Source organism: Neovison vison, chromosome 7 (genome assembly GCF_020171115.1).
Source record: "Neovison vison isolate M4711 chromosome 7, ASM_NN_V1, whole genome shotgun sequence".
NCBI classification, from domain to species: domain Eukaryota; kingdom Metazoa; phylum Chordata; class Mammalia; order Carnivora; family Mustelidae; genus Neogale; species Neogale vison.
Genome location: NC_058097.1, coordinates 59,345,596 through 59,372,500, shown reverse-complemented (window position 1 = coordinate 59,372,500; position 26,905 = coordinate 59,345,596). Strand labels below are relative to the sequence as shown.

The window sequence follows — 26,905 nt, the reverse complement described above, 5'->3', positions numbered from 1 at the left end:
CGAGAAGCTGCCTGCCTTGAGAATTGCAGGGACAGCTGTTGCGAGCCGAGAGAACATGCAAGGCAAGGACCCCGAGGCCAAAATGTGCCTTGAGGGACCAAGGGAAGACGTGTGGGAGTTGAGAGGGGCAGAGGGGGTCCAGATCCCAAAGGGGCCTCCCAGACCATGCCAAGAAGGAAGCTTTTATTCTGAGTCTGGTGGAGAGCCATCTGCGAGATCTGAGTCCAAGTATGGAAGGGTCACTGTAGCTACTGCGTGCGGACAGTGACGTGGCATCAGGGCAAGAGGGGAAGCAGAGACACTGTGAGGAGGCAGCCCGGCTGCCCGGGCAGGATGCGTGGTGATGGGAGTGGACACGAGGAGGACTTTGGAGCAGATTTACAAGGCTTGGCTGGGTGGGTGGGGGAAATGGGACCAATGAGCTGGGTTGGGTTTGGGTGGTTCTCCAGTTGGCGGTGGGAATAACCTTGCCACCCAGAGGACGCAGCAGCATCTTGAGACACTGTTGGTGGTCCTGCCTGGGGAGGGGGAGCCATGGCATTTAGTGGGTGGTCTTAGACATCCTACGTGGTGCAGGACAGCCGCCCCCACAACAGGGATCTCGTCCGGATGTCAGCAGTGAGGAGGCTGCGAAACCTCCCGTTAGAGGCTGATGCCGCCCCCCCCCCCAGGAGATGGGGGAGAACGTGGGAGGTGAGCCTGAAGGAGCAGGGAGCCCCCAGGATGTCACAGGGAGAACAAAGTGGGGGACAGGAAAGAAAGGAAGGAAGGAGTAGAGGAAAAGGGAGGGGAGGAACCTGACCTGCCTCACCCTGACCAACTGTGTCTTCCTGTTTCTGGTTCACTTCCTCGTCAACCTCCCAAGTGTTACTGTCACTACTGCAACACAGAAGAGGACATCAGGTATGTTATGGCCGGGAAGGGCATTTTGTCCACAACTGGGGCGGGGGGCTTGGCCTGGTTGAGGTTAGGAAGGGAACCTCGAGGTTGAGAAGGGAACCCCAGGTGGGCTAGGAAACGCCCATGAGAGAATCTCGGAGTTGTGTTCACCAACAGTAACACTTACCCCCTCACGGTGCGGGGCAGGCTTCACCACCGTCCAGCTACGGAGCATTTCCCCAAACGCTGGTCAATTGCCGGCATCCCTGTGGGCGAGCTTGGTCTGGAAACCTTTGTGTCAGGCTTCATTCGCTGAGGAGCCTGTTTTCAAGGTCATCTTCAAGGTCGTCCGGGTGGAAGCAGGGCTCGGTTCTTTGTTCTTTCTTATGGCCGAGTCGCGTTTCCTCTGGAAGCTAGACCACATTTTGTTTATCTGTCCAACAGCTGAAGGACCTTTGAGTTGTTGTCACCTTCTGACTATGGTGGATAGCGGTGCTTCGAACATCTGTGTGCACCTTTTTGTTCAAACCCTTGTTTTCCGCTCTTTCGGGTACATGCTGAGCGGTGGAAGGGTTGGGCCACCCGGGAATTCTGTTAAGTGTACTAAGGAGCCACTCCAGGATGGATCCTTGACTCGTTACAAGAGCTAAATAGTGAAATTGATGTGGTGCGGATTTTACCTCAATTTTAAAAACTATAAAAAGTTGGGGAGGCTGGAGTCACCCTGAGGCTGTTGCCTCTGGACCCCTACACTACACTGTGAGACCCCCTAAGAGGAAGAAGTCCACCTGATCAATCCTGGAGGCCCCAGTACACAAGGCAAACCTCACATACTCCCTCCAGGCTCCCATGTGCCTGGCTGGGGGTACATTGAAGCTGGGGGCCACAAGGGGGCTGGGGGTGAGAGGGGCCGCGGCACTGAGGTGTGGGAGCTGGGGTGACAGAGTATGGTGATGTTGAGGTCTGATGCATGGAGGGGTGGGGGGTCAGAGGGGCCAGGAGCACCGAAGGGCCAGGAGCTGCCACAAGAGGAGGTCCCTGTGGTCACCGAGCTCACCATGGGAAGGGTAACTGGCAAGCAGGGGAGTGGAAGGCCTAGCTGTGAGGGGAAATATGGAACTGGAGGGGCGGCTTGTTCCCACTGAGGGCAAGAACCCCTGGGAGGAGGAGGCACCTGCTGGGAGTTGGGCACCCCGCCCAACTTAGGGCCCTGCATTCCAATTGGTAGGCACATCTACCTTTCTCTGCTCTCTGTCCCCCCTCCCTCAGGACCGACCCCTGCTGCTCTTTCTAGCAACACTGCTCCGTCTCAGCTTGGCCCTGGTCAGTCGTTCATCTGCCCTTCTCGCCTCCCAAGAAGCCTGTCAGCCCCAGAAGGCCAGTTTGGAGGGTGAAGAACTGGGGTCCTCTGAGGGTGACACCTGTCTGCCCAGAGGCACTGCGGGAAAGTGTCCCTGAGGGTCCCGACAGGCCCAGGGTGACTGAGCACCAGGGCTCTCCCCACGACTGCTCTCCCTGGCCTTGCTCAACCTCCCCCACTGTTTCTCTGATTAAACCTACACTAGCTGAAGCAGCTGAAGGCTCAGTTCTTCCATTCACGGGGGGCCAAGGGTGCCCAGAATCATATATGCCAGTTCCGGCAACAACCTTCAAGGAGCTTCCACTAGGCTGCCTGCTTCTGAGGTGAAGAAAATACAGCCCAGAGGGATGATGACTAGTCCAAGGTCAAGGTGCTGCGGTTTGACCAGGTTTGACTCATCACAAATTATTTTTATTTATTTATTTATTTTTGTACAAAGACTGAGGAAATAGGGATCTGAAGGTAGAGTGAGCCCAAGACAAAGCTGTGTCCCAGCTCTCCAGCCTGTGTACTTTGTTGCCCTATTGCATTGGAGCATGTCCCTGTGGTCCTGGCTCAGAGCTTGGGCTCTAACAAGGAGACAGATTTCTTTCTTTTTTTTTTTAATTAACATATAATGTATTATTTGCCCCAGGGGAGCAGGTCTGTGAATCATCAGGCTTACACATTTCAAAGCACTCACCATAGCACATACCCTCCCCAAGGTCCATCACCCAAACACCTTCTCCCTATCCCCCTACCCCCCCGCTACCCTCGTGAGATTAAGAGTCTCTTATGGTTTGTAGGAGGCAGGTTTCTTGCGTGTAAATTCCAGCTCCCGCCCCTTACTGGATTGCAACTTTGGGGAAGTTATTGTCTATCAATGCCTCATTTTGTCATCTGTAAGATGGGGGTATTGAAGAGTAGAAGCCTTCCCATCATCATGATCAGAAGCGGTCATTGGTTGGTTCAGCAAAAAGTTCATTAAAGGGGTGCCTGGGTGGCTCAGTGGGTTAAGCCTCTGCCTTCAGCTCAGGTCATGATCTCGGGGTCCTGGGATTGAGCCCTCCATCAGGCTCCCTGCTCAGCGGGGAGCCTGCTTCCCACCCCACCCCACCCCCTGCCTGCCCCTCTGCTTACTTGTGATCTCTGTCTGTCCCTGTCAAATAAATAAATAAAGTTTTATTTTAAGTTCATTAAAATAAGCAGTTGAAGGGGTGCCTGGGTTTCTCATTTGGTTAGGTGTTTGCCTTCGGCTCAGGGTCCTGGGATCGAGCTCCGAATCCCGCATCAAGTTCCCTGCTCAGTGGGGAGCCTTCTTCTCTCTCTCCCTCAGCTGCTCTCCCTGCTTGTGCTCTGTAAATAAATCTCTGTAAAATAAATAAATAAAATCTTTTAAAAAGTAGGCAACTAAAAACACTTTAAGACTCACAGATGTATGCTCATTTGGTCTAAGAGAACCAAGGTTTTGTTTAGTGTTTAGTGTGGGTCTGTGGACCTACAGTTTTCAATTTGTCCCTTCAAGTGGGAGCAGAAGCAAAAGCACTCCTACAGAGCAACTGGAAGGTAGAAATCTTCTAGAGAACAAGAGAAAAAAGTCTTCCTGCAGCTATCTTGCCCATTTGAATTGAACACATTTTTGTTTTGTTTTTGAGAGAGAGAGAGAGAGACGGAGAGAGAGAGAATGAGCAAGCACAAGCAGAGGGAGGGGCAGAGGGAGAGGAAGAGACTCAAGCAGGCGCCACACCCAGTGTGGAGCCCAGTTGGGGCTCAGGTTCATGACTGGGAGATCATGACCTGAGCCTGTATCAAGAGCTGGACACTTAACCGACTGAGCCACCTGGGTGCCCCATTTGGTTTTTTTTTTTTTTTTTCTTTAAAGATTTTATTTTATTTTAAGTAATCTCTGCACTCAGCCTGGGGATCAAGAGTCACTTGCTGCACTGACTGAGTGGGCCAGGCGCCCCCTGCAGGCATTTTAGAAAGCAGTTTGCTTGCCTTGGGCTTCCTGCCGCCTGGAACACCCACCCGTGTCTGAGAGAGGGGATGCGAACATCAGTTACCCCAAGAGTCACCCAGCAGTGGGGTCTGCTTATGAAAGGTTCTACGGAACCTTCCTCACAGGGTTATTTTCAGGTTTAAGTGAAATAGTATTTGTCAATCACAAGGCCTGACATTGTTCTCAGTAAGGGTGAGTTATATTGTTACCTAGGGTAGCAGGGTCCAATCAAAATCTCACACGAGCCACGGGGACTTAAAACTTTCTAGGGGGCACATTAAAAAGTAAAATGATGCTGGTCAAAAGGTTCATACTTCCAATTATAGATGAGTTAAGTTTTGGGAGCATAATGTATGACATTAGACCAATACTGTATTATAGACTTCGAGGTTGCTAAGAGAGTAGATCATAAAGGTCCTGAACACACACACACACACAAAGAGGTAATTTTATGAGATAATGGAGATGATAACTAATCTTATTATGGATATATACAATATATACATGGATCAAATAATCGTGTTGTGCCCCCTAAAACTAAACAATGTTATCTGTCAACTGTATCTCAAAAAAGCCAGAAAAATGTAAAAACAAACAGGTGAAATCAATGTGAATCAGTAGTATATATGATTTATGAGACTGATGCGCTACCTACTGCGCTAACGAGGCACCTAGTAGTATATATGATTTAACTCAATATATACAAAATATCATTTTAATACTTAACAGATAAAACCATTATTAATGCTTTGTCTTCTATCCTTCTTTTTGGGGGCACCTGGGTGCTCAGTGGGTTAAAGCCTCTGCCTTCAGCTCAGGTCATGATCCTGGGATCCTGGGATCGAGTCCCACATCGTACTCTGCTCAGCAGGGAGCCTGCTTCCCCTTCTCTCTCTCTGCCTGCCTCTCTGCTTACTTGTGATCTCTCTCTGTCAAATAAATATCCTTCTTTTTGTAGTAAGCCTTTGAAATCCAGTATGCATTCTTCACTTACAGCACAGCTCAGCTTGAATGCTCGTTTTTCACCAGACGTCACTGATGTGTAATTAGATTTCATGAAATTTAGCTGAAAAAGTGGATGCACATATCCAGATATGTGTGTGTTCTAAACACACTTAACATTTGTGCAATCATTGACTCAACTAGCAAAGTTAAATGTTCAGTTAAAGTTAAAGAGTCGGTTCCTAGTCGTAAGCTAAGTGTGGACTCGAGCAAGCACTGGAGGATGTTTTGCAGGACACCTGGCTAGGACCCTTCAAGACTGTCAAGGTCACGGCAAACAAGGAAAGTCTGAGAAAAGGGCTGCGGATCAGAGGAAGCTGGGGAGACCTGGGAACTCCACGCCACGGGGCTACGGAATAGAAAAGGACCCCGGGAGGCAGACTGGGACCGTGGGAATGGGCTGGAGCTCAGTTTATGGCATTGCTCAGATGCAAGAGGCTTGTGTGCACAAATGTGCTGCAGTCCTGAGAGGTTAACGCAGGGGAAGCTGGGGGACAGGACCATGTGGGCACCTTCTACCTGCAACCTCTCTCTAAAAGTAAAATTATTGCCGAATAAAATTTACAATGAAAATATCCAATTCTTCAGGTGTACTTTGATGAGCTCCGAGTTTCCTCGAAATGGAAAATGATGGGGATGGATTTCCCAAGCTCGCTTCTGGGCCTAGTGCGGGTCCTAACTCCGCCCTCACCCTCTGGCTCCTCCCACGGGCCCGCCCCAGCCCGCCCTCCTCCGGCGCATGCGCCCACTGCCTTCTCGCCAAGCTCCGTGCGTGACGTCAGCGCTCAAGAGGCGGGCCGCGAGAGGGGGTGTTACCATGGTGACAGAGACGCGTCCCCCTCCCCGCGACGCCCCCACCACCGACCCCAAGGCCCGCGAGCTGGTCGGCCCCTGTGGCAGCCGACTGGCAAGCGGCGCTGGGGAAAGGAAGCAGGAACGCCGGCGTCGGAGACCTTTCTCGTTCCCCGGCGCCTCCCGTTTCTCTGTCCCCCGGAGACTACAACACCCAGAAGTCGCTGGGCCCCTCTTTCTTAGACAGGCGGCCTGACGGTTGCCCTGGAGACAGCCGGACGCCGGGCGCCTGGCGAATGAGGCGGGGCCAGGCTGGAAGGAGGCTTCCGATTGGCAGAGACGCCGCACGCCGGCTTTGAACGACAGCTAGGGGCGCACATGCGCACTGAGTGGGCCCCGCGCGCGCTCGCCGGCGGTGCTGTCAAGGGCTGCGTGGGCCGTGGTCCCCCGGGTGCTGTCGCAGGTCGCGCTGGTGGAGGGACGCCGAGTCCGCCCCGGCGAGCTGCTCCCGGCCCCGTTCCCGGAAGTGTAGGCTCCGAAGGTCGGCCTCGGGAGGTGAGTGCGACCCGCGGTTCCTCCACGCCCGGGTTTCCCGGTCACCGCCCCACCCCCCTGTGACGTCGTGGCTACCCGCGGCTGGGAGAGGCCGGTCTGAGCAGGTCGTGGATTCCGAGCCGCGTCCCCTCCTCGGGGCGACCCCTCTTGTGACCCCCCCGCCCCCGCCGAGGGAAGTTTGGGCCGGAACCCGCTCGTCCTCGGCTGGCCTCGGTTTCCCCTTTGTGAAGTGACCTTTGAAGCGCCGCTGCCCCTCGGGGTGCACACACTCCGTGCCTCAGTTTGCCCATCTGAACAGGGCTGATGATGGAATTGGAGTGTCTGGTGGAACCGTCGGGCGGTTCCCGCGCACAGGGGCCTCTCACGTGTGGGTGTCGTGATCTCTGGCGACCCGGACGCGACCCTTCCTCGCTCTGGAGTCTCGGTGCCTTGATCTGAAAAGTGGGTTTCGTGATGCTGGTCTCGCGTCTCCGCGCACCGCCAATGGCTGTCCTCTCGGAGGGATGGCGCGGGTCGGGTAGCAGGACGCGGGAATTCCCAAGATGTGTCCTTGTCGCGTGCGCTGCCGGCTGGCCCCGGCCAGTTCTCGAGCTGGGTGCGCTCGGCGTATCCTCGCGTGGAGAGGGATGGGCGCGGACTTCCCAGTCTAGCTCCCTGCCAGGCACTGCCCCGACCCTGCTTCCATCTTCGCGCCATCTGCAAAATGCAGTCAGATCTGCCCCCCTGTCCTCGCCCCGCTTTCCCCTCCCTTTGTAGTATCCCCCGTCTTTTCTTCCTAGTCTCAGAGATGCCTTCACTGCTTCCTAGTATATGTTTGTCTGTTTTTTAAGATTTTATTTATTTGACAGAGACACAGCGAGAGAGGGAACAGAAGCAGGGGGAGTGGGAGAGGGGGAAACAGGCTCCTTGATGAGCAGAGAGCCCATGTGCGGCCTGATCCTAGTACCCTGGGATCACTACCTGAGCCGAAGGCAGACACTTAACCACTGAGCCACCCAGGCGTCCCTACTGTTGTCTTAAAATCGTCTAGCCTTAAAATCGTCTAGCAAAATTGGGCCAACTCATGTTTCCCTCGCCCTGTGTCCGAAACCAGGGTCTAACTAAGTCAGTGCCCTGGTCAACCCCAGAGGCATAAAGTATGGCAATTCTGAATCAGGAAGTTGTTATTTTTTTCAGATCTTTTTCAGGTCTTCTCAGTGAAGGAGTAAGTTTATCTGTAGCAATTCTAATGCTCACCAATCCCCTTATATCAGGTTATATCTCTTTTTCACTGTGTTTACTGTTAGGAGTATCTTATGGCAAGTGATGCAGGGTTTCCATTTGGGCAGAACAATGAAGTTTCATCTTTTTTTTTTTTCCATAAGATTTTATTTATTTGAGAGAGAGAGAGAGAGCATGAGAGGGGAGAAGGTCAGAGGGAGAAGCAGACTCTCTGCGGAGCTGGGAGCCCAATGCGGGACTTGATTCTGGGACTCTGGGAGTCCCAGAGCTGAAGGCAGTTGCTTAACCAATGGAGCCACCCAGGCGCCCTGAAGTTTCATTTAAAAAATCCACTTTGTAGAGGGGCACCTGGGTGGCTCAGTGGGTAGAGATGCCACTGTTGATCTTGGGGTTATGAGTTCAAGCCCCATGTTGGCTGTAGAGATTACGTGAAAATAAAATCTTTTTTTTTTTAAGATTTTATTTATTTATCTGACACAGAGAGAGCACGCACAAGCAGGGGGAAAGCAGGCAGAGGGAGAGGGAAAAGCAGGCTCCCCACTGAGCAAGGAGCCTGATGTGGGGCTCTATCCCAGCACCCTGGGATCATGACCTGAACTGAAGGTAGACGCTTCACTGACTGAGCCACCCAGGCGCCCCTTAAAAATGAAATCTTAAAAAACCCCAAAACTTTGTAGATTCATTGGTTCTCAATCTTGGTTGTACCTCAGAGCCACTTGGGAGCTGTAAAAAAATAATACTGTGCCCATGTCCACCGCTGGAGAGCGTTCAGATTGTTGGGGTCACAACCCAGTGCATGGTGCAGTAAAACTCCTCAGAATATTCTAATGTGTGGTGGGGTTGAGCAACACTGACCAGACTGTCTATAAAAATGCACGGTGCAGTAAAACTCCTCAGAAGATTCTAATGTGTGGTGGGGTTGAGCAACACTGACCAGACTGTCTATAACTAATGTGCTGTGCTCTGACATTCATTAATGTTTTCATTCCTAAATCCTAAAGAGGTCTTTGGCCCACTTTGGCTTTGGCATGTGGGCTATTTGGGGCTGAAGGCGATCGAGACCCTGTAGGCCCTAGAGAAACTTTTGCCCTTCACTTAACTACCTAGAAGACTCCAAACTGGGGGTCTTTTCCAGAATTAGAGCTGTTACCGAAGACAGGTTTTATCTGAGGGCCCCATCTGCATGGCAGGACAGACGTCTATTACCACACGTGTGTTCTTAGTGCCCTGCTCCCCTCTGAGGCTCCGGCCCCCAGCCCCGTCCTCAGCTCCGCGTGGCACGGAGACCTGCCTCAGCCTTCCTCTCTGTCTTGAAACCTCTCGTGTATGTGGGGATCCTGCATGTGCAGAATTAGATTTGGTTTTCCCCTGTGCATCTGTCCCATGTCAGTTTAATTCTTAGGCCATCCAGAAAACCCTCAGAAGGGTAGAGAATTTACCCCAAACAGTTGCCAAGTTACCCCTTGTGCTAACTGAACAGCCCAGGGAAGACTCCGTTTCTTTGTTTCTTCCAGCTTCTAGAAGCTGTTGTGTCCACCCCCCCATCCATATGTTGAATCCCTAAGTGTTAATATTTTGGTGTTCACAGGTGGGGCCTTTGGGAAGTGATTGGGTTTGGACGAGGTCTTTGTGGTGGAGCCCCTGGGATGGATGGCGTCCTTATAAAGGGTTGAAGGAACCAGACCTTTCTCTCTCTCTCTGAATCTGTCATTTTTCCTCCCCACAATATATTTTGTAATAAAGGTGTAACCATAAATATGGTTTCCTGACTTGTACCATCCCCGTACTAGTGGGAGCCTCTGAATCTGTAGTCAACTTGTGCAGAAGCGAAGATGGGCCGGAAGCCCAGCATCCAGGGGCTGGTGTGTGATGTGGGCGCCATGTCGTACTGCACGCAGTGAAGTCCAGCCCCAGAGGCTTCCCTGTAATGCTGTTACCACTTATTTCTCTGCTCGCCCATGAGAGCTGGTCTAGAGCTAGGCTGGTGGTGTTCCAGCGGCAGCATTCCTGCTGTAGGGTGGGGGGTGGGGTGTGGGGAAGGTATGGGAAGAGGCTGTTGTCCACCCCACATCCTCCTCATGTAGGCAAGAGGTCATTTGGCAATGGTTGGATCACTTAAGAAAACCCAAACTGACCACTGATCTAGGCAATGCCCCTACTTTATTAACGCCGACACGAGCTGCCAGTTGGGGTGTTTCTGAGGGTCCGAGCGAAATGCCAACACCCAGCCCTCACGTCCCTCCCCAAGCAGCCCACTCAGAGGGGCAGAAAAGTGTGCCCTTCTCCTCTAGGCTCTTTGGCTGGTCTGATCATTAAATTGGTATAAGACAGATTAACAGGAGGAAACCAAAAGCTTCATAAGGTTTGTACTTCCTGTGCACAAGGGAGAGACCCAGGAAAATGGAGTGAGTGAAGTGGTGGAAGCCATTGCCTCTAATACCGGCTTCCCTGGTGGGAGTCAGTCATGGAGGTGACCTTGAAAAGCCCAGGGAGCAAGAGCAGGTCCTTGTGCAGATTTTCCATTGATAGGAAATTCCTAGAAATTTTGAGTCCTCTCCCTCATACACAGAGACACCCTCACAAATGGAAATTTCCCTTAGAAATGTAAATGTCACTTACAAAGGGTCATGAATCAGTTTTTAGAGCTTGTCTTGTGTTTGCAGTTTCTTAAAAATAACCTGCTTTGGGCGCCTGGGTGGCTCAGTGGGTTAAGCCTCTGCCTTTCGGCTCAGGTCATGATCTCAGGGTCCTAGGATCGAGCCCCACATCAGGCGCTCTGCTCAGCATAGAGCCTGCTTCTCCCTCTCCCTCTGCTTGGTGCTCTACCTACTTGTGATCTCTCTCTGTCAAATAAATAAATAAAATATTTTTTGAAAAATATTTTTCTGCTTTTAAAAATCAGCTTAGGGCGCCGGGGTGGCCCAGTCAGTTAAGAGTCTGCTTTCTGCTCAGCTCTTGATCTCAGGGTCATGGGATTGAGCCCCACGTCTGACTTCCAGCTCATCAGGGAGCCTGCTTCTCCTGCTGCCTCTACCTCCCCCCACCCCCACTCGTGCTTTCTCTCACTCTCTCATAAATAAGTAAAAACCTTTTTAAAAATGATACATATTAGCTGTTTAATAGAATTCGTATCACTAATGATAGTTGCGGTGACTGACTATTCGTTATGTGGTGAAGTGTGTAAAACAGGCACACTTTGCTGTTTACTAAACCCTTCACTGTAACCCGCGAATATAGTTTACCCTTGACAGTCCCCATTTCGCCAATAAGAAAGTCACGCCCAGAGCAGGCTTTCTCAGTTGGGCAGGCCCAACACATCTGCTGAATGTCAGAACCTCCCCAGTTAGCCGCGATATTTTCCCGCCTCTGATTAGAATGATATTATAGTGATTTTTAAAAACAAATACTTATTTGGTCCTCATCCCCATTCCTGGCACAGAGCTCCTAAAACCTGGGAATTCCTGAGAGTTGCTTGAGTGATGAAGGTGCTTTTAACCTGATGTATGAGGGGACTTTGGGCAAACACCCAGGGGTGGGTCTGGTTACCAAGGGAACCAACCAACCAAGTCTTGGCTGGTGGCAACTTCCAGTCCCATCCCTGACCTCTGGGGTTGGGAGAAGGGCCGGAGGTTGAATCCAACACCAATGGCCAGTGATTTTGTCAGTGATGCCTATATAATGCACCGCCACAAAACCCTGAAAGGGCGGGCTTCTGAGAGCTTCCAGGTTGATGAACAAGGGCAGATATGGGGAGCTCTCCACACACCCTTCCTCCATACCTGGCCCTAAGCATCTCTCCCATCTGGCTGTTCTCGAGTTAACCTGCTTTTATAATAAACCAGTTTTCTAGTGAGTCGGAATTCTGTGAGGTGCTCTAGCAAATTAATTGAGCCTGAGGAGGGGGTCCTGGGACCCTCTGATTGACAGCTGGTTGGTCAGAAGCTCAGGGACAATCTGGATTGGTGTCTGAAGGTTGGGGGAGGGCAGTCTTATGGGACCGAGCCCTTCACCTGTGGGATGTGATACACTGTGTGGTAATGGCATCAGAACTGAGTTGAATTGTAGGACACCCCACTGGTGTCAGAGAATTACTAGTGACACCCGCAGACAATAGGCATTGCAGTTAGAGGCAGAGTCAGAACATGGAACCCCTTTCTAGATTCCTGGAGCCCCATTCCCCCCAAGAAAGGCTCCTGCTCTCTTTTGACTTATACAAGATCGTGACAGAAGCACCAGGATCTGTGCCGCACGCTTCCATTTACTTTGGGGTCATCTGGAGCCTCCGTCCCAGAGACTGGGCTTCATTTGGCCCCAGCGGGTACTGCTCCAATTTTTTTCTTTTAAGATTTTATTTATTTGAGAGAGAGAGAGAGAGAGATCATGAGCTGGGGGAGGGGCAGAGGGAGAAGCAGATTCCTCGCTGAGCAGGGAGCCCTGTGAGACTCGGTCCTGGGAGCCTGGGATCATGACCTGAGCCGAAGGATGCTTCCCCTGACTGGGCCACCCAGGTGCCCAGTGCTGCTCCAGTTTTTAAGGAAATGGTAATTGCACAGCTGGACGGAGGCATTAGTGAACAGTAGCGATAATTTTGGCAACACATGGGTGTGGAGTCCCCACACTGTGTACCTTAAGCTCACACGGTATTACCTACTACGTGTCGATTCTGTCTCACTCAGATGGGAAGGAAGAAGGAGCTCCTCCGGTGCCCAGTCCAGGCTGGCGGCTAGGACATCTTACCCCAAGAAGCACCTCCTCAATCATTCCTGGAACTCAGAGCCCACGCTGGAGCGAGGGTGACAGCTGCACCTCAGCGTCCTTTGGGATGGGGTGGTGTGGGCACGTGGTGGGCAGACAGATGAATGCGCAGTCATGAGTGTGGCATGTGCTGTGATGAGGAAAAGTATGGGATCTCAAGGGACCACAAGCAAGTCAGTACTTCCTTCCCCCACGCTGGGAGAGGGGAAGGCAGGCCCAGGGTTTCTTCAGGAGGACTTCTGGGAAGAAGTGCTGTGCGGTATAAAGGAAGGGACAGATTGGGTAAAAGAGGGTAAAGGTGGTACGTCACTCTGCCCATGTTCTACTCACACCAGCCGCCAAGGAGGCTGAGTAGTGTGGCCGTGACTCAGCGTGCTGTGGACCAGCCCAGTGTCTGGTTCCCTCACTGTCGGGAGCAGCCACAGGGCTGATGGTCAGATGCATCTAGTTATCATGACTCAGCAACTCCGATAATGAAAGTCACGAGGTGCAGTCTGCGGAGCACACCCGGAGCAGCAGCAGTTCTGCCAAACCTGCGACACACAGTAGGTCCTTAAGCCCCTCTGGTCCCCCTGGAGAGATGCTTTGCCTGGTCTTACAAATGCGGCCTCTCTCTGAGCCTCAGTTCCCCCTGCTGCCATGCAGGAGGCACAACTCCCTTATGAGGAATAAGGAAGTCACACCTGGTGCTCCCAGCACCCAGTAGGACCACCTCCCATGGGAGTCGCTTTCTGAAAGCTACAGGCCCCTAGGGGAGTACTCGCGCGCCCTCTAGTGGTTGAACGGCACACGCCATGGTGCCACCTGGTGGCCCCATGGCGCCATTGCGCAGCCGAGCTCAATGAGGGGCGTTGCTTGTGAGCTGCGGTTCTCGAACTCGGTTCTCACCAGGCAGATGGTGCAGGTGAGGGATGCTGGCAGGCTGGGAGTCATGGGGAGCGATGGGGATAGTTGAAGATGGAATCCATCCCAAATCCCTAGAAGAGTGTTGCCATGCAGGGATGCAGACCTAGAATTCTGTGATTTTTTCCCCCCAAGAAATCCCAGTTCATGTGGAAAGTGTCTCTATTTTTAGAGACGGATACTCAGAGAAATTGTTTCGTGAACGCTGTGTTGGCCAAACACATCCAGAGGCTGGCTGTGTAGCCTGTGGCCCGCCATCTCGTGACACCTATTTGTTTGGTCTTGCAGGATTTTTTATTAAAATCAGTGGAGTCCTCACCCCGTTTTTGGCAACCGCAGTGGTGAATTTTATGTGTCAACTTGATTGGATCGTGGACAGCTCAGATACTCAGTTAAAGCTGAGTTCTGGGGGAGTCTGAGGATGTTTCCAGAAGACGTTGGCACCTGCCTCCACAGACCGACTGACACCGAAGGCTCTGCTTTCTGCCGGGCAGCACCCAGCTGGCTGGGCGCTCAAATAGCACAAAAAGCCCAAAACAGTGGGAGAAGGGCAGATTCTCTCAGACTGACCCTGACCCTGGAATATGCAACACAGGCTTTCCTGGGTGTCCAGCGTGCCGATAGCAGGCTGTCGGTCTTCCCAGACCCCATAAACACACAAGCCAACTCATCATAATAAATCTCTTCATGTGACCCTGCACAGACCCTGCACTGTGTGGGTCCGGTTCTCTGGAGACCCTTAACATTCAGTGGCTTTTTATTGAGTGCCTGTTACGTGTCCCATGCTTTACCTGCATTATTGTCATATCATTTACCCTGCAACTTGAAGTGTAGTGATTATTAGCTCAGCCTTAAAGCCAGTAGTTTATAATAGCGAACATTTCTTTAGCCCTAGGCATAAGCTAGATGTTTTGCCAAGTGCAATATATAAGTGATTTCATTGAGTTTTTATACCGAGTCATTGAGGTGGACACTGCTGTTACCCAGACAGGCACAGAGAGGTTCAGTGCCCTCCTCAAGGCCACACAGCTTTAGATGTTTATAAAACTGACTCTTGGGAGTGCCCGGAGGCTCAGTTGGTTAAGTGTCCGCCTCTTGACTTTGGCTTCAGTCATGATCTCCGGTTGTCAGTTTGAGCCCACATCAGGCTCTGCTCAGTGTGGAGTCTGTTTGAGATTCCCTTTCACTTGCACACTCTCTCTAAATAAATCTTTAGAGTTTTAAAAAATATTTATTAATTAGAGAGAGAGCTCAAAGTGGGGGGCTAGGGCAGAAGGAGAAGAAGCAGACTGTCTGCTGTGCAGGGAGCCTGACGAGGGGCTCGCTTGATCCCAGGACCCTGGGATCACAACCTGAGCCTAAGGCAGATGCTTAAGCCACCCAGGTGCCCATAGAATTGTTTTGTTTTTAAATTTTTATTTATTTACATTAGAGAGAGAGAGAATGCACAAGTGCAAGGAAGGGCAGAGGTGGAGAGAGAGGGATAAGCCAACCCGATGCTGCGCACAGAGCCAGACACGGGGCTCATCTCAGGATCCAGAGATCATGACCTGAGCTGAAATCAAGAGTTGGGACACTCAACCAACTGAGCCACCCAGGCACCCCAATAAATAAACTGTTTAAAAAATAAAATAGAATTATTCTTTAAGTTTTAATATGTACAATGTCCACATGGTTCAAAAGTCAAATTTAGGGCGCCTGGGTAGTTCAGTCGTTAAGCATCTGCCTTCAGCTCAGGTCACAGTCTCAGGGTCCTGGGATCGAGCCCTGCATCGGTCTCCCCGTTCGGTGGGGAGCCTGCTTCTCCTTCTGCCTGCTGCTCCCCCTGTTTGTGCTTTCTCTGTCAATAAATAAATATTTTAAAGTGAAATTTATATAAAAATTTAGACAAAGGGAGGTTTCACTCACATCTCATTTCCATGGATTCTCTGGAAGTAACCATTTCCATTTCTTTTTATCATTTATTTTCTGGCTTCTTCTGTAAAAGGCATGACATATTTGACACTTGTTATTGTTATTATTAATAAACACCCCAGATGCAAACACATAGAGGGGATGAGGGGACAGACCGTATCTGCCCCCTCTTCCCACCCGTATCTTGTGATGCAGATTCCAGAAGATGAAACATGGGGGGTACAGGACTTTGCAATGCCGTATTACATTAGCAGTGCAAGAATCAGGGCAGAGAATTTGCTGGAAAATGGAGAAATGTGAAGGACCCAAAGAACAAAGCACTGGGTGTTCCAGTCCTTCCCGTTATAAATAATTAGACTCCACTCGCCTGTGCAAATCAGGGACCGTCCAACTTTATTACTGTAAAGGGCTTACATGGCAAATATTTCAGCCTTGCCAGCACCCAACCTCCATCACAATTGTCAGACTCTGTCACTGTTGTGCAAAAGTCGCCACAGACGACAGAGAAACTGTGTGGTCTGTGGCCGCTGTTGCTCGGCGCCTTCCACACCGCAAACACTGTGGTGAGTCAACGGGATCACACTGCTGGGCACGAGGCATCTGCAGCGCTCACGGAAGCAAGTGGGAGGCGGCTCTGCCCAAAGACAAGGGACTGCCTGGAGAAGGGTAGCGACTTCAAACAGAAAATAGAGGATTTGTCAATGCAAGAGAGCTTGCCTGTGGGACCCCTCCTGGCCACCTGCCTGATGGCACTCTTGCTGAATGTCCTTGCCTTTGAGGCGGCACTGGCATAAAGACCACCGAAACTTCTGGAAACATTTCTCCATAATTTCAAACTTAGCAAGGATAACTCTATGGCATCGAGGGAGATTTCTTTTCCGTGGGCTTTGTGAAATGGACTCTCCAGAAGTAAGGCAGGAGTCGTGGGTATAAGGACTCATGAGGTCTGGGTCTTAAGTTGGCCCTGCCCCGTTTTTCTTCCCTCTTGATTCAATCTTAAATTAAGGTCTCTATTTTATTTTTTACGGATTTGTATTTTATATGGATTCTCTCTCTCTCTCTCTCTTTTTTTTAACATTTTATTTTTTTCTCTCTCTACCCAGTGTGGAGCTTGAACTCACAACCCAGAGATTAAGAGTTGCATGCCCCACAGACTGAGCCAGCCAGGCTCTCCCTCACCTTTTTCTTTTTTTTTTTAAGATTTTATTTATTCGGGGCGCCTGGGTGGCTCAGTGGGTTAAGCCACTGCCTTCGGCTCAGGTCACGATCTCAGGGTCCTGGGATCGAGTCCCGCGTCGGGCTCTCTGCTCAGCAGGGGGCCTGCTTCCCTTCCTTTCTCCCTACCTGCCTCTCTGCCTACTTGTGATCTCTCTCTCTCTGTCAAATAAATAAATAAATAATCTTTAAAAAAAAAAAAAAGATTTTATTTATTCATTTGACACAGAGCGAGAGAGAGAGAGATCACAGGTAGGCAGAGAGGCAAGCAGAGAGAGAAAGGGAGGGAAGCAGGCTCCCTGCTGAGCAGAGAGCCCCATGTGGGCCTCGATCCCAGGACCCTGAGATCATGACCTGAGCCGAAGGCAGAGGCTTAACCCACTGAACTACCCAGGTGCCCCTCCCTCACCTTTTTAAAAAGATTTTATTTCTATGGATTTTTTAAAAAATTTATAGTAAAATTGACATTTCTTTGCACCGAGAAAGTTGAAGGGTGGATGCTTGGCTGGCTCAGCTGGTTAACTGTCTGCCTTCGGCTCAGGTCATGAACCTGGGGTCCTGGGATCCAGCCCCGCATTGGGATCCCTGCTCAGCAGGGAATCTCCTTGTCCCTCTCGCTCTGCTCCCCCCACCCCTGCTTATGTGCTCTTTCTCTCTCAAATAAATACAATCTTAAAAAAAAAAAAAAGCAGGATGAAGGGTACAACGATTTGGGAGGAGTGAAAGAAAACATAGATACCAGGGAGAGCGCGGTATAAAACTTGCATGTCTGACGCCAACGTAACAGATCCCCAGGCTTCTCAACACTCTTTTCTGTTGTTGAAAGGGTGTCATTTGCGGGCATGGCGTAGTGGGTAAATATCTCATCTCTTAAGTTAAAATTCAAATCCCACTTCCCCTTTCGAGAAAGCTACTTTAATTGGAATGTGTCTCAGTTTCTATGGCAACCACCGCACTGCACCACTGTGCCTCTGTCCCATCTTTCAGCATGCTGGACATAATTCAGAATCGCTCTCTTTCTCTCTGGCTGGCTAGCCCCATTTATCTGGCACTGAACACAAGCTAGATTAAATAGGAAGAGAGAATATCCTTCCATAGCATTTTTTGAAATATGTCATGTGACTAAGTCATTCAGAGGGCCAGACAATTGTTTTTGGTGTTCATTTGTATATCTTTCTTTTTAAAAGCTGCATTTGAATCCAAGTCTGAAGCCTGAAAACACCAAGGGTACGACCTCTCTCTGACAGCCAGGCAGGAACACATGAAAGAACGGAGAGTGAAATCAGGCCTTCTTTTGAGAACACTCCATGCACCATTTCTCTTCTGCTCCCCTGCTGGTACAGGGGTTGGGGCTCACGGCTTCTGAAATCCCCAGCCAAGAGTGAAGGCACAATTCCTCTCTACCGCAGATTCTCCAAGATGAGAATTTCTTAGAAAAATCCCAGGAATGTCAGCATGCTCCTTCAGGGGTTACCACTATCACGACCGTTTTTGTAAGGGTTGTGATGTGTAAATAATATCTCTTGGGCAAGATACGACTGTCACCCAAGAACTTGAAAGGCGGTAGCCTGACGATCATAGGGTGTGAGATCTTAATATGATTTTGGATACGTCAGCGTGTGGTGCACAGAACTGCCAGTGATAACAGGAAGGTGAAGGAATAGACGGATGGAGACGAGGAGGGAAGAATCAAAATGCCACCACACTGGGACTTTGCCTGTCCTCACCCCTCACCCTCACGTCATTCCCCCATCCTTCCACAGCCTCCAGAAGACAGTCGTTTTCCTCACTTTGTAGTGTAGGACCAGGAGGCTCAAAAGAATTGACTGGTTTTGTGAAAATAAGAAGCCAGGGCGACTGGATAGCTTGGCCAGTTGGGCGTTAGGCTCTTGATTTCAGCTCGGGTCCTGATCTCGGGGTTGTGGGACTGAGCCTGTGTCAGCGGGGAGTCTGCCTGAGGACGCCCCCTCTCCCTCTGTTTCTCACCCCGCTCATGCGTACTTTCTCTCTTAAATAAATAAATTTTTTGAAAGAAAAGAAAGCCAGTGATGCTTGTAATAGGGATGTAATTAAGCATAATAATGGAGGTCACAGGGCTACTCACCAGGGGAATTTTGTAAAGTCCCAGGTATCTTGCTACTGGAATGGAAAGAGTCGATTTGGTTGCTCTAGCCACCAGAGCCGGAGGGAGGCTGCCGTGACAGCTGTGGTTAGGAATGCAGCCCTAGTGACCAAGGCAGAATCAGTCTTCTGAAGGGCCAGGGACACCATGTCCCTAAAGTCCAGAATGGGGACATGAGTAAGACACAGCAGACTGGAATGGAAGTTGACAAGGAGTTGTGTGTCATGGGAAATGTCCCTGCGGGCATGAGTAGCCCCCACAACCTCATCCCCATAACCCATGCCCCCCCCCCTTCCCTGTTCACATGGCAGAGCTCTGCAAAGTAGTCTTGAGGTGAAGTGCAGGAGGGAGTAACTTCTGATCAGAGTCAGGTCGATGACGCCGCCGATAAACCCATCACCAAGCCTCTCAGAGGGAGGCCTGGGAGCCCCTCGCTCAGGTGGGCTGGAGGCTGGTGCAGAGCCTAGAAGGCACCACAGCAGAGTCCCAACGAGCATCTCAGCCCACAGAGCGGGTGAGGCATACTTTTCCAGACTGGTGCCCCCTTCAGTCTGGAGGAAGGCTTTTTAAATTTTTTTTTAAGATTTTATTTATTTGACAGAGAGCACAAGCAGGAGGAGCAGCAGGCAGAGAGAGAAGCAGGCTCCCCACTGAGCAGGGAGCCTGACTCAGGACTCTATCCCAGGACCTCAGGATCATGACCTGAGCCGAAGGCAGACACTTCACCAACCAAGTCACCCAGGCGCCCCGGGAATGACAGTATATATATATATATATATATATATATATTTTAAAGATTTTATTTATTTATTTGACAGAGATCATGAGTAGGCAGAGAGGCAGGCAGAGAGAGAGAGGAGGAAGCGGGCTCCCTGCTGAGCAGAGAGCCCAATGCGGGACTCGATCTTGGGACCCCGAGATCATGACCTGAGATCATGACCTGAGCCGAAGGCAGCGGCTCAACCCACTGAGCCACCCAGGCGCCCATAAGGGAGAAACTGTATGAGCAGTTGGGGGATTGGCTAAATCAGAGGATACTGCAAAACGCAGAACTATGAATCCGTTGAAAAGTCACATGGAAGAAGTTTCTGTCCATGTAAGGCAGGGCTTGTGAACCCCCTCACTGGTGAAATTCGGTCAGGGCAGCTCTTCAGGGAGAGCGGTGTGTCCACTGTGAGATGTTGGCAGTGCCCCTGGCCTCCGCCCGCTGGACCCTGTGGAACAGTATGACCCCTCCCCGAACTGTGTCAAGCCAAACTCTCTCTATAGGCCACCTCGTGGCCCCCAAAGATTAGAGCCACTGGTGGTGAGAAAGGCTGTGATCCGTCTCTCCATTCGATCTGGCCGCCCGCACGCCGGGGTCCGTCTAGCTGCCAAGAACACGTCACGCACATGAAAGTGACCAGGGTGAGTAAGAAATCAGTCGTCAAGCTATGTGCAACGAGATACAAAGTGCCTATGAATTTGCCACCAGAAGAAGCATCAGTGTTGGGGCGCCTGGGGGGCTTAGTCAGTGAGGCATCTGCCTTCGGCTCAGGTCAGGATCCTGGTGTCCTGGGATCAAGTCCCGCATTGAGCTGCCTGCTCAGCGGGGAGCCTGCTTCTCCCTCTCTGCTGCTCCCCCTGCTAGTGTTCTCTCTCCTTCTCTTTCTCTGTCTCAAATAAATAAAACCTTAAAAAACAAACAAACCTCCATACTGCAAATACTGTCTGTGCTTGTTCATTCCCTCCAGAATCTTTTTCATCCCTCTGAATAAAAAGGTTGCTATTGTTGATCTCTCCTTTGCAAACACGAGGAAATGGAGAGAAATGGGCCATTTCTCTCAAGTTCCAGAGAGAGGAACTCGTGCTTCTCGGATACCCAATTAATCTGCTCTCATAGTCCAGGAACATTTGAGGATGGCACTGAGAGATGGATCTCCTGGGCTAGACGCACACCCTCTCACCCTGTGTTGTGCCCCACAGACACTGGACAGTTAGAATGAGGGGCATCACATGTGTCCTGTCTCCTTTGCCGCCCACCGACTTGCCCTGCTCAGAGCTGGTCGGTTTTAACCAGGACCTTCCAACAACTGTGGCTCCTTCTCTGGGGGAGACAGTGCTGCCGGGGTGGGAGCTGCTGGGAAGTTGTCCTGAGTGCTCCCGTGGGGTCCCCCTTTTGGGAGAAGCTCAGGTCTGTGCCTGGGGCATCGCTCTTTGATTTCCGCAGGAAGGGGTCCAGCCGGAGGAACTGAACTGTCAGCGATTAGGGGACCTAAAGCTCTTTAGTGGTTCCAACCACATCCCTTTCTGCTTAGTCATTATACTGAGGGAGAGATATCTCAAAGATAATTTATTTATTATCAGATAGAATTGTGGTAAATGGATAAGTGTGACATCCCATGATTTAGCCATAATAATGTGGTCTGGCTTTACATTGGGAAGAGTAAGAACTTCTTATTTTAGAAAAAAAGAGGGGAGGGTAGTGTAAGCTATCAAGATGAATACTGAAAATAATTGGTGTTCTACATAGATGGCCACTGTCAACAATTTGGTCTGTTTCTTCCCACTTCTGTTTCTCTGAGCAAGTTTATAACAAAGTGTTCAGGTAGCCACGGTTTCTCCTGATTCCTTCGGACCCTAATTAAGGACTAAAAGTCTACCCAGGGACACCTTTGGGGTGGCCTGTCTCTGCCTTCATTTCTTCGGAGTTTTCCTACGCAGGGCCAGGAAATGAGCAGACCACAGACAACAGAAAATAAACCTCTGGGGCGCCTGGGTGGCTCGGATGATTGAGTGTCTGCCTTCGGCTCAGGTCATGATTTCCAGGCTCCTGGCTCCTGGCTGGGTGGGAGGAATCTGCTTCTCTTGTCTCCTCGTGCCTTTTCCCCTGCTCGTGCACTCGCTCTCTCTCTCTCTCTCTCTCTATCATGGATGAATAAAATCTTAAAGAAAAAAAAGAAGAGAAAAAGAAAATAAACCTCTTTTCAAACATACATAGAATCCTTTTCCTATGACCATATATTTGGTCAGGTTACAAAGAAAGCATCCATACCTCCAAAAATTGAAATGACAAGTGACATTTATGCTCACATGTAGGAAATGAAGAGATTTAAAGGAGAAAATGAAAACATAAAGATGTTTACAACAAGAAATTATAAAATATTTCCATTAAACAACTCTAGGATACAAAGGAAAATATAAGTGAAAATTGTAAAAATTGCACACTTTCAAAACAATTGAACATAAAAATTATGTATAAGCACATATATTTTATGTTTATAATTTCAAGTTTTTGTTTAGTTTTAGTTTTATGTTTTTCATAAAATATTTTATATATTCATACTTACAAATTTTGTAAGTTAAGTTTTAGATATAAAACATTTTCTATAGACATGTATACATAGGTTTATAATTTTGTTTTTATGTTTATATATTCAGTTTTTAAATTATTTTCCTTTTTTTTAAATTTTGATTTTTTTTTAAGATTTTATTTATTTATTTGACAGACAGAGATCACAAGTTGGCAGAGGCAGGCCTAGAGAGAGGAGGAAGCAGACTCCCTGCTGAGCAGAGAGCCCAGTGTGGGGCTCAATCCCAGGACCTTGGGATCATGACCCAAGCCAAAATCAGAGGCTTTAACCCACTGAGCCACCCAGGCACCCCAAGATTTTTTTTAAGTGATCTCTGTACCCAACATGGGGCTCAAACTCACAACCCCAAAGTCAAGAGTCACATGCTGTATGGACTGAGCCAGCCAGGAGCCCCTATTTATTTAGAGTTTTAATGTTTATCTAGTTTATGTTTATAGTTTTTTAAATATATTTTACATAAATACAGGTTTTGCATATAAATTTTATACATAAACATGTTTTCTTTATATATACATTTTATATGTGTTCATTGTTCAAGCTTTGTTTATTTAGCTGTATACAGTTTTATATTATATTTATAACACTCACATACACACGCATATGATGTCACAATCAACCACGTAAATTTCCAGTAGTGATCGGAGAAGTAAAATATAGGTCTGTGGGAAACAGAGGAGCCTGATCCTCGGTCATCTGAGGACAGGAAGTTCTGTCTGTCTGCCTAGTTGCACAATCATACAGAATATACTAGGCTGGCAGAAAGGTATAGGTAAGAGCACCTTTTATATAGGACATTCAACAAAATACAATGATTTGTAAGAGTGTGCCTGCGTCTGCCGGTCGGAAACACTGACAGCTGTCCGGCTCCAGACCATGAGAAATAAATTCCTGCAGTTCATGAGATATCTAGTTTAGTTGCAGCAGCCCAGTCTTTGCAGATTAAGTAACATAGTATCCATTTTCCCCACTTTTTAAAAAATGATTAACTTGTTTGTGCCCCTAAATATCCTTAAATATGAGTTGTTTTCTTTGAACAGCATGGGATTTTTTGGTGTGCCCAGGTTGTCAGTGTCTGCCTTCTGGCTGAAACACTCACTCACTGTACGTGCAGGATAGGTGCTGACGTGTTTGGATTTAAAGCCGACTCTGCCATTTGCCCCACCTGCACGGTGGCACTATACACTGAGGAGATTAGAAGAAAACGACAGTCGTCGTAGAGGAGAGACAACAGTTTTGACACACTGTCAAAACATGACTGTGTGACGGGGGGCTATGGGAGGATGGAATGTGGAAGTAAAAGGAGTGAACCCTATGGAACACATTAGCGCAGTGGCCCAGATGTATTTGCTTAAGAATGTTTTGGGCAAGCAGTAATTTCTCCTGCTGGTTTTCCCCGGGACAGGTGTAAAGAAACCAAGTGTGTGACTGCAGATTTCGATGGCGACACGTGGTGGACACCTGACTGATACTCTAAAACGAGTTTTTTTGTGGGTTTTTTTGAAGATTTTATTTATGTATTTGACAGAGATCACAAGTAGGCAGAGAGGCAGGCAGAGAGTGAGGAGGAAGCAGGCTCCAGGCTGAGCAGAGAACCCAGTGCGGGGCTCGATTCCAGGACCTTGGGACCATGACCTGAGCCAAAGGCAGAGGCTTTAACTGAGCCACCCAGACGCCCCTAGTGAGTTTGTTTTTATCACACAACAAAACGTCTCAAAATAGGCAGCTGTTATCCTTGCCTCAAAGGCTCCGTGAGTCTGTGCCTGGGAAGAGCTGGCATGAGAGACTATATGGGCCTTCTCTTGGGCTAGAGGGCAGCAAGTCCTCTCAGACAAGAAGCAGATGCTACATGTGACGGCGTATCTGCAGGACTCTCTTCTATCAGAGAAAGAGACATCCTTTCTTTCCTTTCAATCCTCCAGAACGCTTTCTTCTATAGTTCTGAGGTGAGAAACAAAGGCAGAAGAAAAATTATTGAATTTCCTTATTACTTACAACCCACTGACAAGTCCTGGAAAAAGGAAGAGTGACATTCCTCTAGGAACTCAGCTGCCAGGATGTTGACACTTTGCTAAGCGTAAAAGGCAATTCCACCAGACCCCCCCCCCCATCCTCTAAGTCTCCTTTAACATATAAAAATTCTGTTGGAGGCCGCCTGGGTGGCTCAGTTGTGAAGCTAAGCGTCTGCTTTTGGCTCAAGTCATGATCCTGGAATCCTGGGATTGAGCCCTGCACTGTGCTCCCTGCTCCGTGGGAAGCCTGCTTTTCCCTCTCCCCACACCCCAACCCCCGCGTTTGTGTTCCTGCTCTCACTGTCTCTCTGTCAAATAAATAAAATCTTAAAAAAAAATTCTTTTGGAAACTTCCTTTATCTCTACAGAGACCCCCTCAAATACATGTTGGCATTCATCTCCGGGCGTATGACCCACCAATGTAGATCTGAAGGGTCTCATGACTCAGGTTTTATTAGACGGTAATAAATGGCCTTTTTGTAACAATAGTTAGCCCTCCAAAAGTCCTGAAAATCTTGCTTCCAAAATTCTGTAGAGACTTACACTATTCCTAACCCTCTTCCAACTTGAAAGTATACAATGAGCCACTCCTCCTGACCCCAGTGTAGTAGCTCTTTCCTTCCTTTCTATTTTTTTTTTTTTTAAGATTTTCTTTAATTTTGAGAAAGAAAAGAGAGCATGATTTGGGACAGGGGCAGGGGCAGAAGCAGGGAGCCCAGTGCAGGACCCAATCCCAGGACCCTGGGACCATGACCTGAGCCAAAGGCAGATGTTTCAGCCATTAAGCCAGCCAGGCACCTCCCCACCCACCCCCAGAGCAGCTCTTTCTGCCACAGGTCCTGCGCCCATGCTTTAATAAAACCACCTTTTTGCACCAAAGACGTCTTAGGAATTCTTTTTAGACATTGGCTTTGAGCCCTACCATCTTTCCTACATCAATCTCCACGATTGTGGAGACCACCTCTATTAGTTATGATTCTACTGTTTTATACCAGCTTGGCAAAATACTTGCCACATAATAGAAACTAAAGAATATATTGAATAAATAAAAGAATAAATGAAATACTAAAGTGGCTTAAGATCAAGCTCTAGAATATCATTGTGACTTTGTGCCAGAAATTTCTGGCTTGAGCCCAGAGCTCTCAAAATTTCATTTGTTAAGAAATTGCGCAGTCTCTCAATCTCAGGTTTGTACGCTTAAACTATCAGGATTTATTTATTCATACCTTCATTCCAGAATTCACTTAGCAGCCTCAGGGCCTGTGGATCCACCTCCCCACCCCACCCCCACCCCCAGCAAGTGAACTCCTGAGGGAACACACCTTCCCCAACAGCAGGTGTTAGCTTCAAGGTGTCAGCCAAATTCCAGAGGCCAGCGAGAAACCAACAGAACAAAAGACACGGAATGGACTGTGGGCCTGGTTCCGGTACAAGCTTGTTGCCTTCCACACATTCACAGGATTCTTGGGGGACGGCTGCCTCATTCAGAGAAACAGGCAGAACAGGGCCTTACCAGGATTTAGGACATCTCAGCCCTGGCCCTCTGGTTTCTCTATGGCCACGCAGTGTCCAGATTCATAAAGCTCTCTTCGGTGTATGGCTTCCCAAACTTTCCCACCAAAATTTCCCTAAACAGCAGAAAGAATGATACTCTTGGGAGGTGATCTAAGGAAAACATAGAACTGCCAGATTGCAGGTTTTCTTGATTTTCTTGGCCATCCCCTTTGTTCCAGCACCACCAGGTGTGCAGAAGAATCTTCCTGTTCTAGAAGCAGCTTCCTCCAAGGAAAAACCCCTGAAGGGGTGAACAGGACAGGGGTTTTGAAGTCCCCAGGACCTGGATTCGGAAATCAGCTCTGACCTTTGCTAGCCCTGCTCCTTTGGGTGAGTACTTTCCTAATCTCCTTGTGCCTCCATTTATGCACCTGGAAACCAGAGATTTCAGTTAGAAATGACTCTGAGTAGGGTAAAGGATTAAATAAAACCTTAAGTGTGGGATTCCTGGGTGGGTCCATCCGTTGGGGATCTGCCTTCAACTGAGGTTACCATCTTGGTGTCCTGGGATGGAGTCCCACACTGGGCTCCCTGCTAGGGGGAGTCTGTTTCTCCCTCTCTCCGTCTCTCTCTCCCCCTTCCCTCTTCCACCCCCATTCATGTACTGTCTTTGATACATAAATAAAATCTTAAAAACACAAAACAAAATCAAACCTTAGGTGGAAAAGACACTTTTGACCAAGACTGCTAGCAGCAGGGGTGGTAGTAAAAGTCCTAATAATCATCCCTGGTAACTGCTATTTTCATATCACCACTGCTTTGTCACACAATTGGAAATCCAAGAATTAGTCCCTCACACATTTCCTCTTAGTATCTAGCCCCGGGAACTCGTTCATTCATCCGGTCAGGCCAGCGCAACCACAAACCCTGGATTTCCACCAAACAGGCTGCAATATCGCGCTTTGCAGTAAGAAGTAGGTCCTTGTCCTTTGCCCCTTCCTGGCGCTGAGCTCCCCAAACCCTTGGAATTCCTAAGGGAGGAGAGAGTAAAGGGTGTCTTTTGTCATGTTAAAGGACCGCAGTGTGGGAGTGGGGGTGGGGGGAGGGACAAGGGACTCCTGGGGTGGGGGCTAGTGGTCAGGGAGCCAACCAAGTGACTAGAGGGCTCGAGCTTTCACTCCCACCCCCCAGCTCTGTGGAAGGAAAAGGGGCTGGAAACGGAGTCCAGTCAACAACGGCCATGCCTACGTAAGGAAGCCTCTGTCCGGACCCTCCAGGCTGGCGAACACGCGGAGGCCCCGCCACGGCCGAAGCCGGGAGTCCAGTCCCGCGGACTCCGTCCGGCCGTTTTAG

The 26,905-nt window shown here is 49.4% G+C and overlaps 2 protein-coding genes across 4 annotated transcripts in view; both read left to right on the top strand.

Annotated features, from left to right (window-relative positions):
- Nucleotides 1-2,300, top strand: part of EDDM13 (epididymal protein 13) — a 6,880-nt gene extending 4,580 nt beyond the window's left edge. The window contains exons 6-7 of the mRNA XM_044260146.1: nucleotides 866-903; nucleotides 2,149-2,300. Of these exons, the coding sequence (XP_044116081.1) occupies nucleotides 866-903; nucleotides 2,149-2,173 (63 nt within the window). The 3' untranslated portion in view covers nucleotides 2,174-2,300. The remainder of the gene's footprint in view (nucleotides 1-865; nucleotides 904-2,148) is intronic.
- Nucleotides 2,301-6,454: 4,154 nt separating this feature from the next.
- Nucleotides 6,455-26,905, top strand: part of ZNF667 (zinc finger protein 667) — a 47,842-nt gene continuing 27,391 nt past the window's right edge. The window contains exons 1-2 of one of the 3 annotated variants that reach the window (XM_044257524.1): nucleotides 6,455-6,566; nucleotides 25,792-25,942. The gene's annotated coding sequence lies outside the window, so the exon portion shown is untranslated. The remainder of the gene's footprint in view (nucleotides 6,567-25,791; nucleotides 25,943-26,905) is intronic. The other 2 variants (XM_044257522.1, XM_044257529.1) reach the window with 2 other exon arrangements.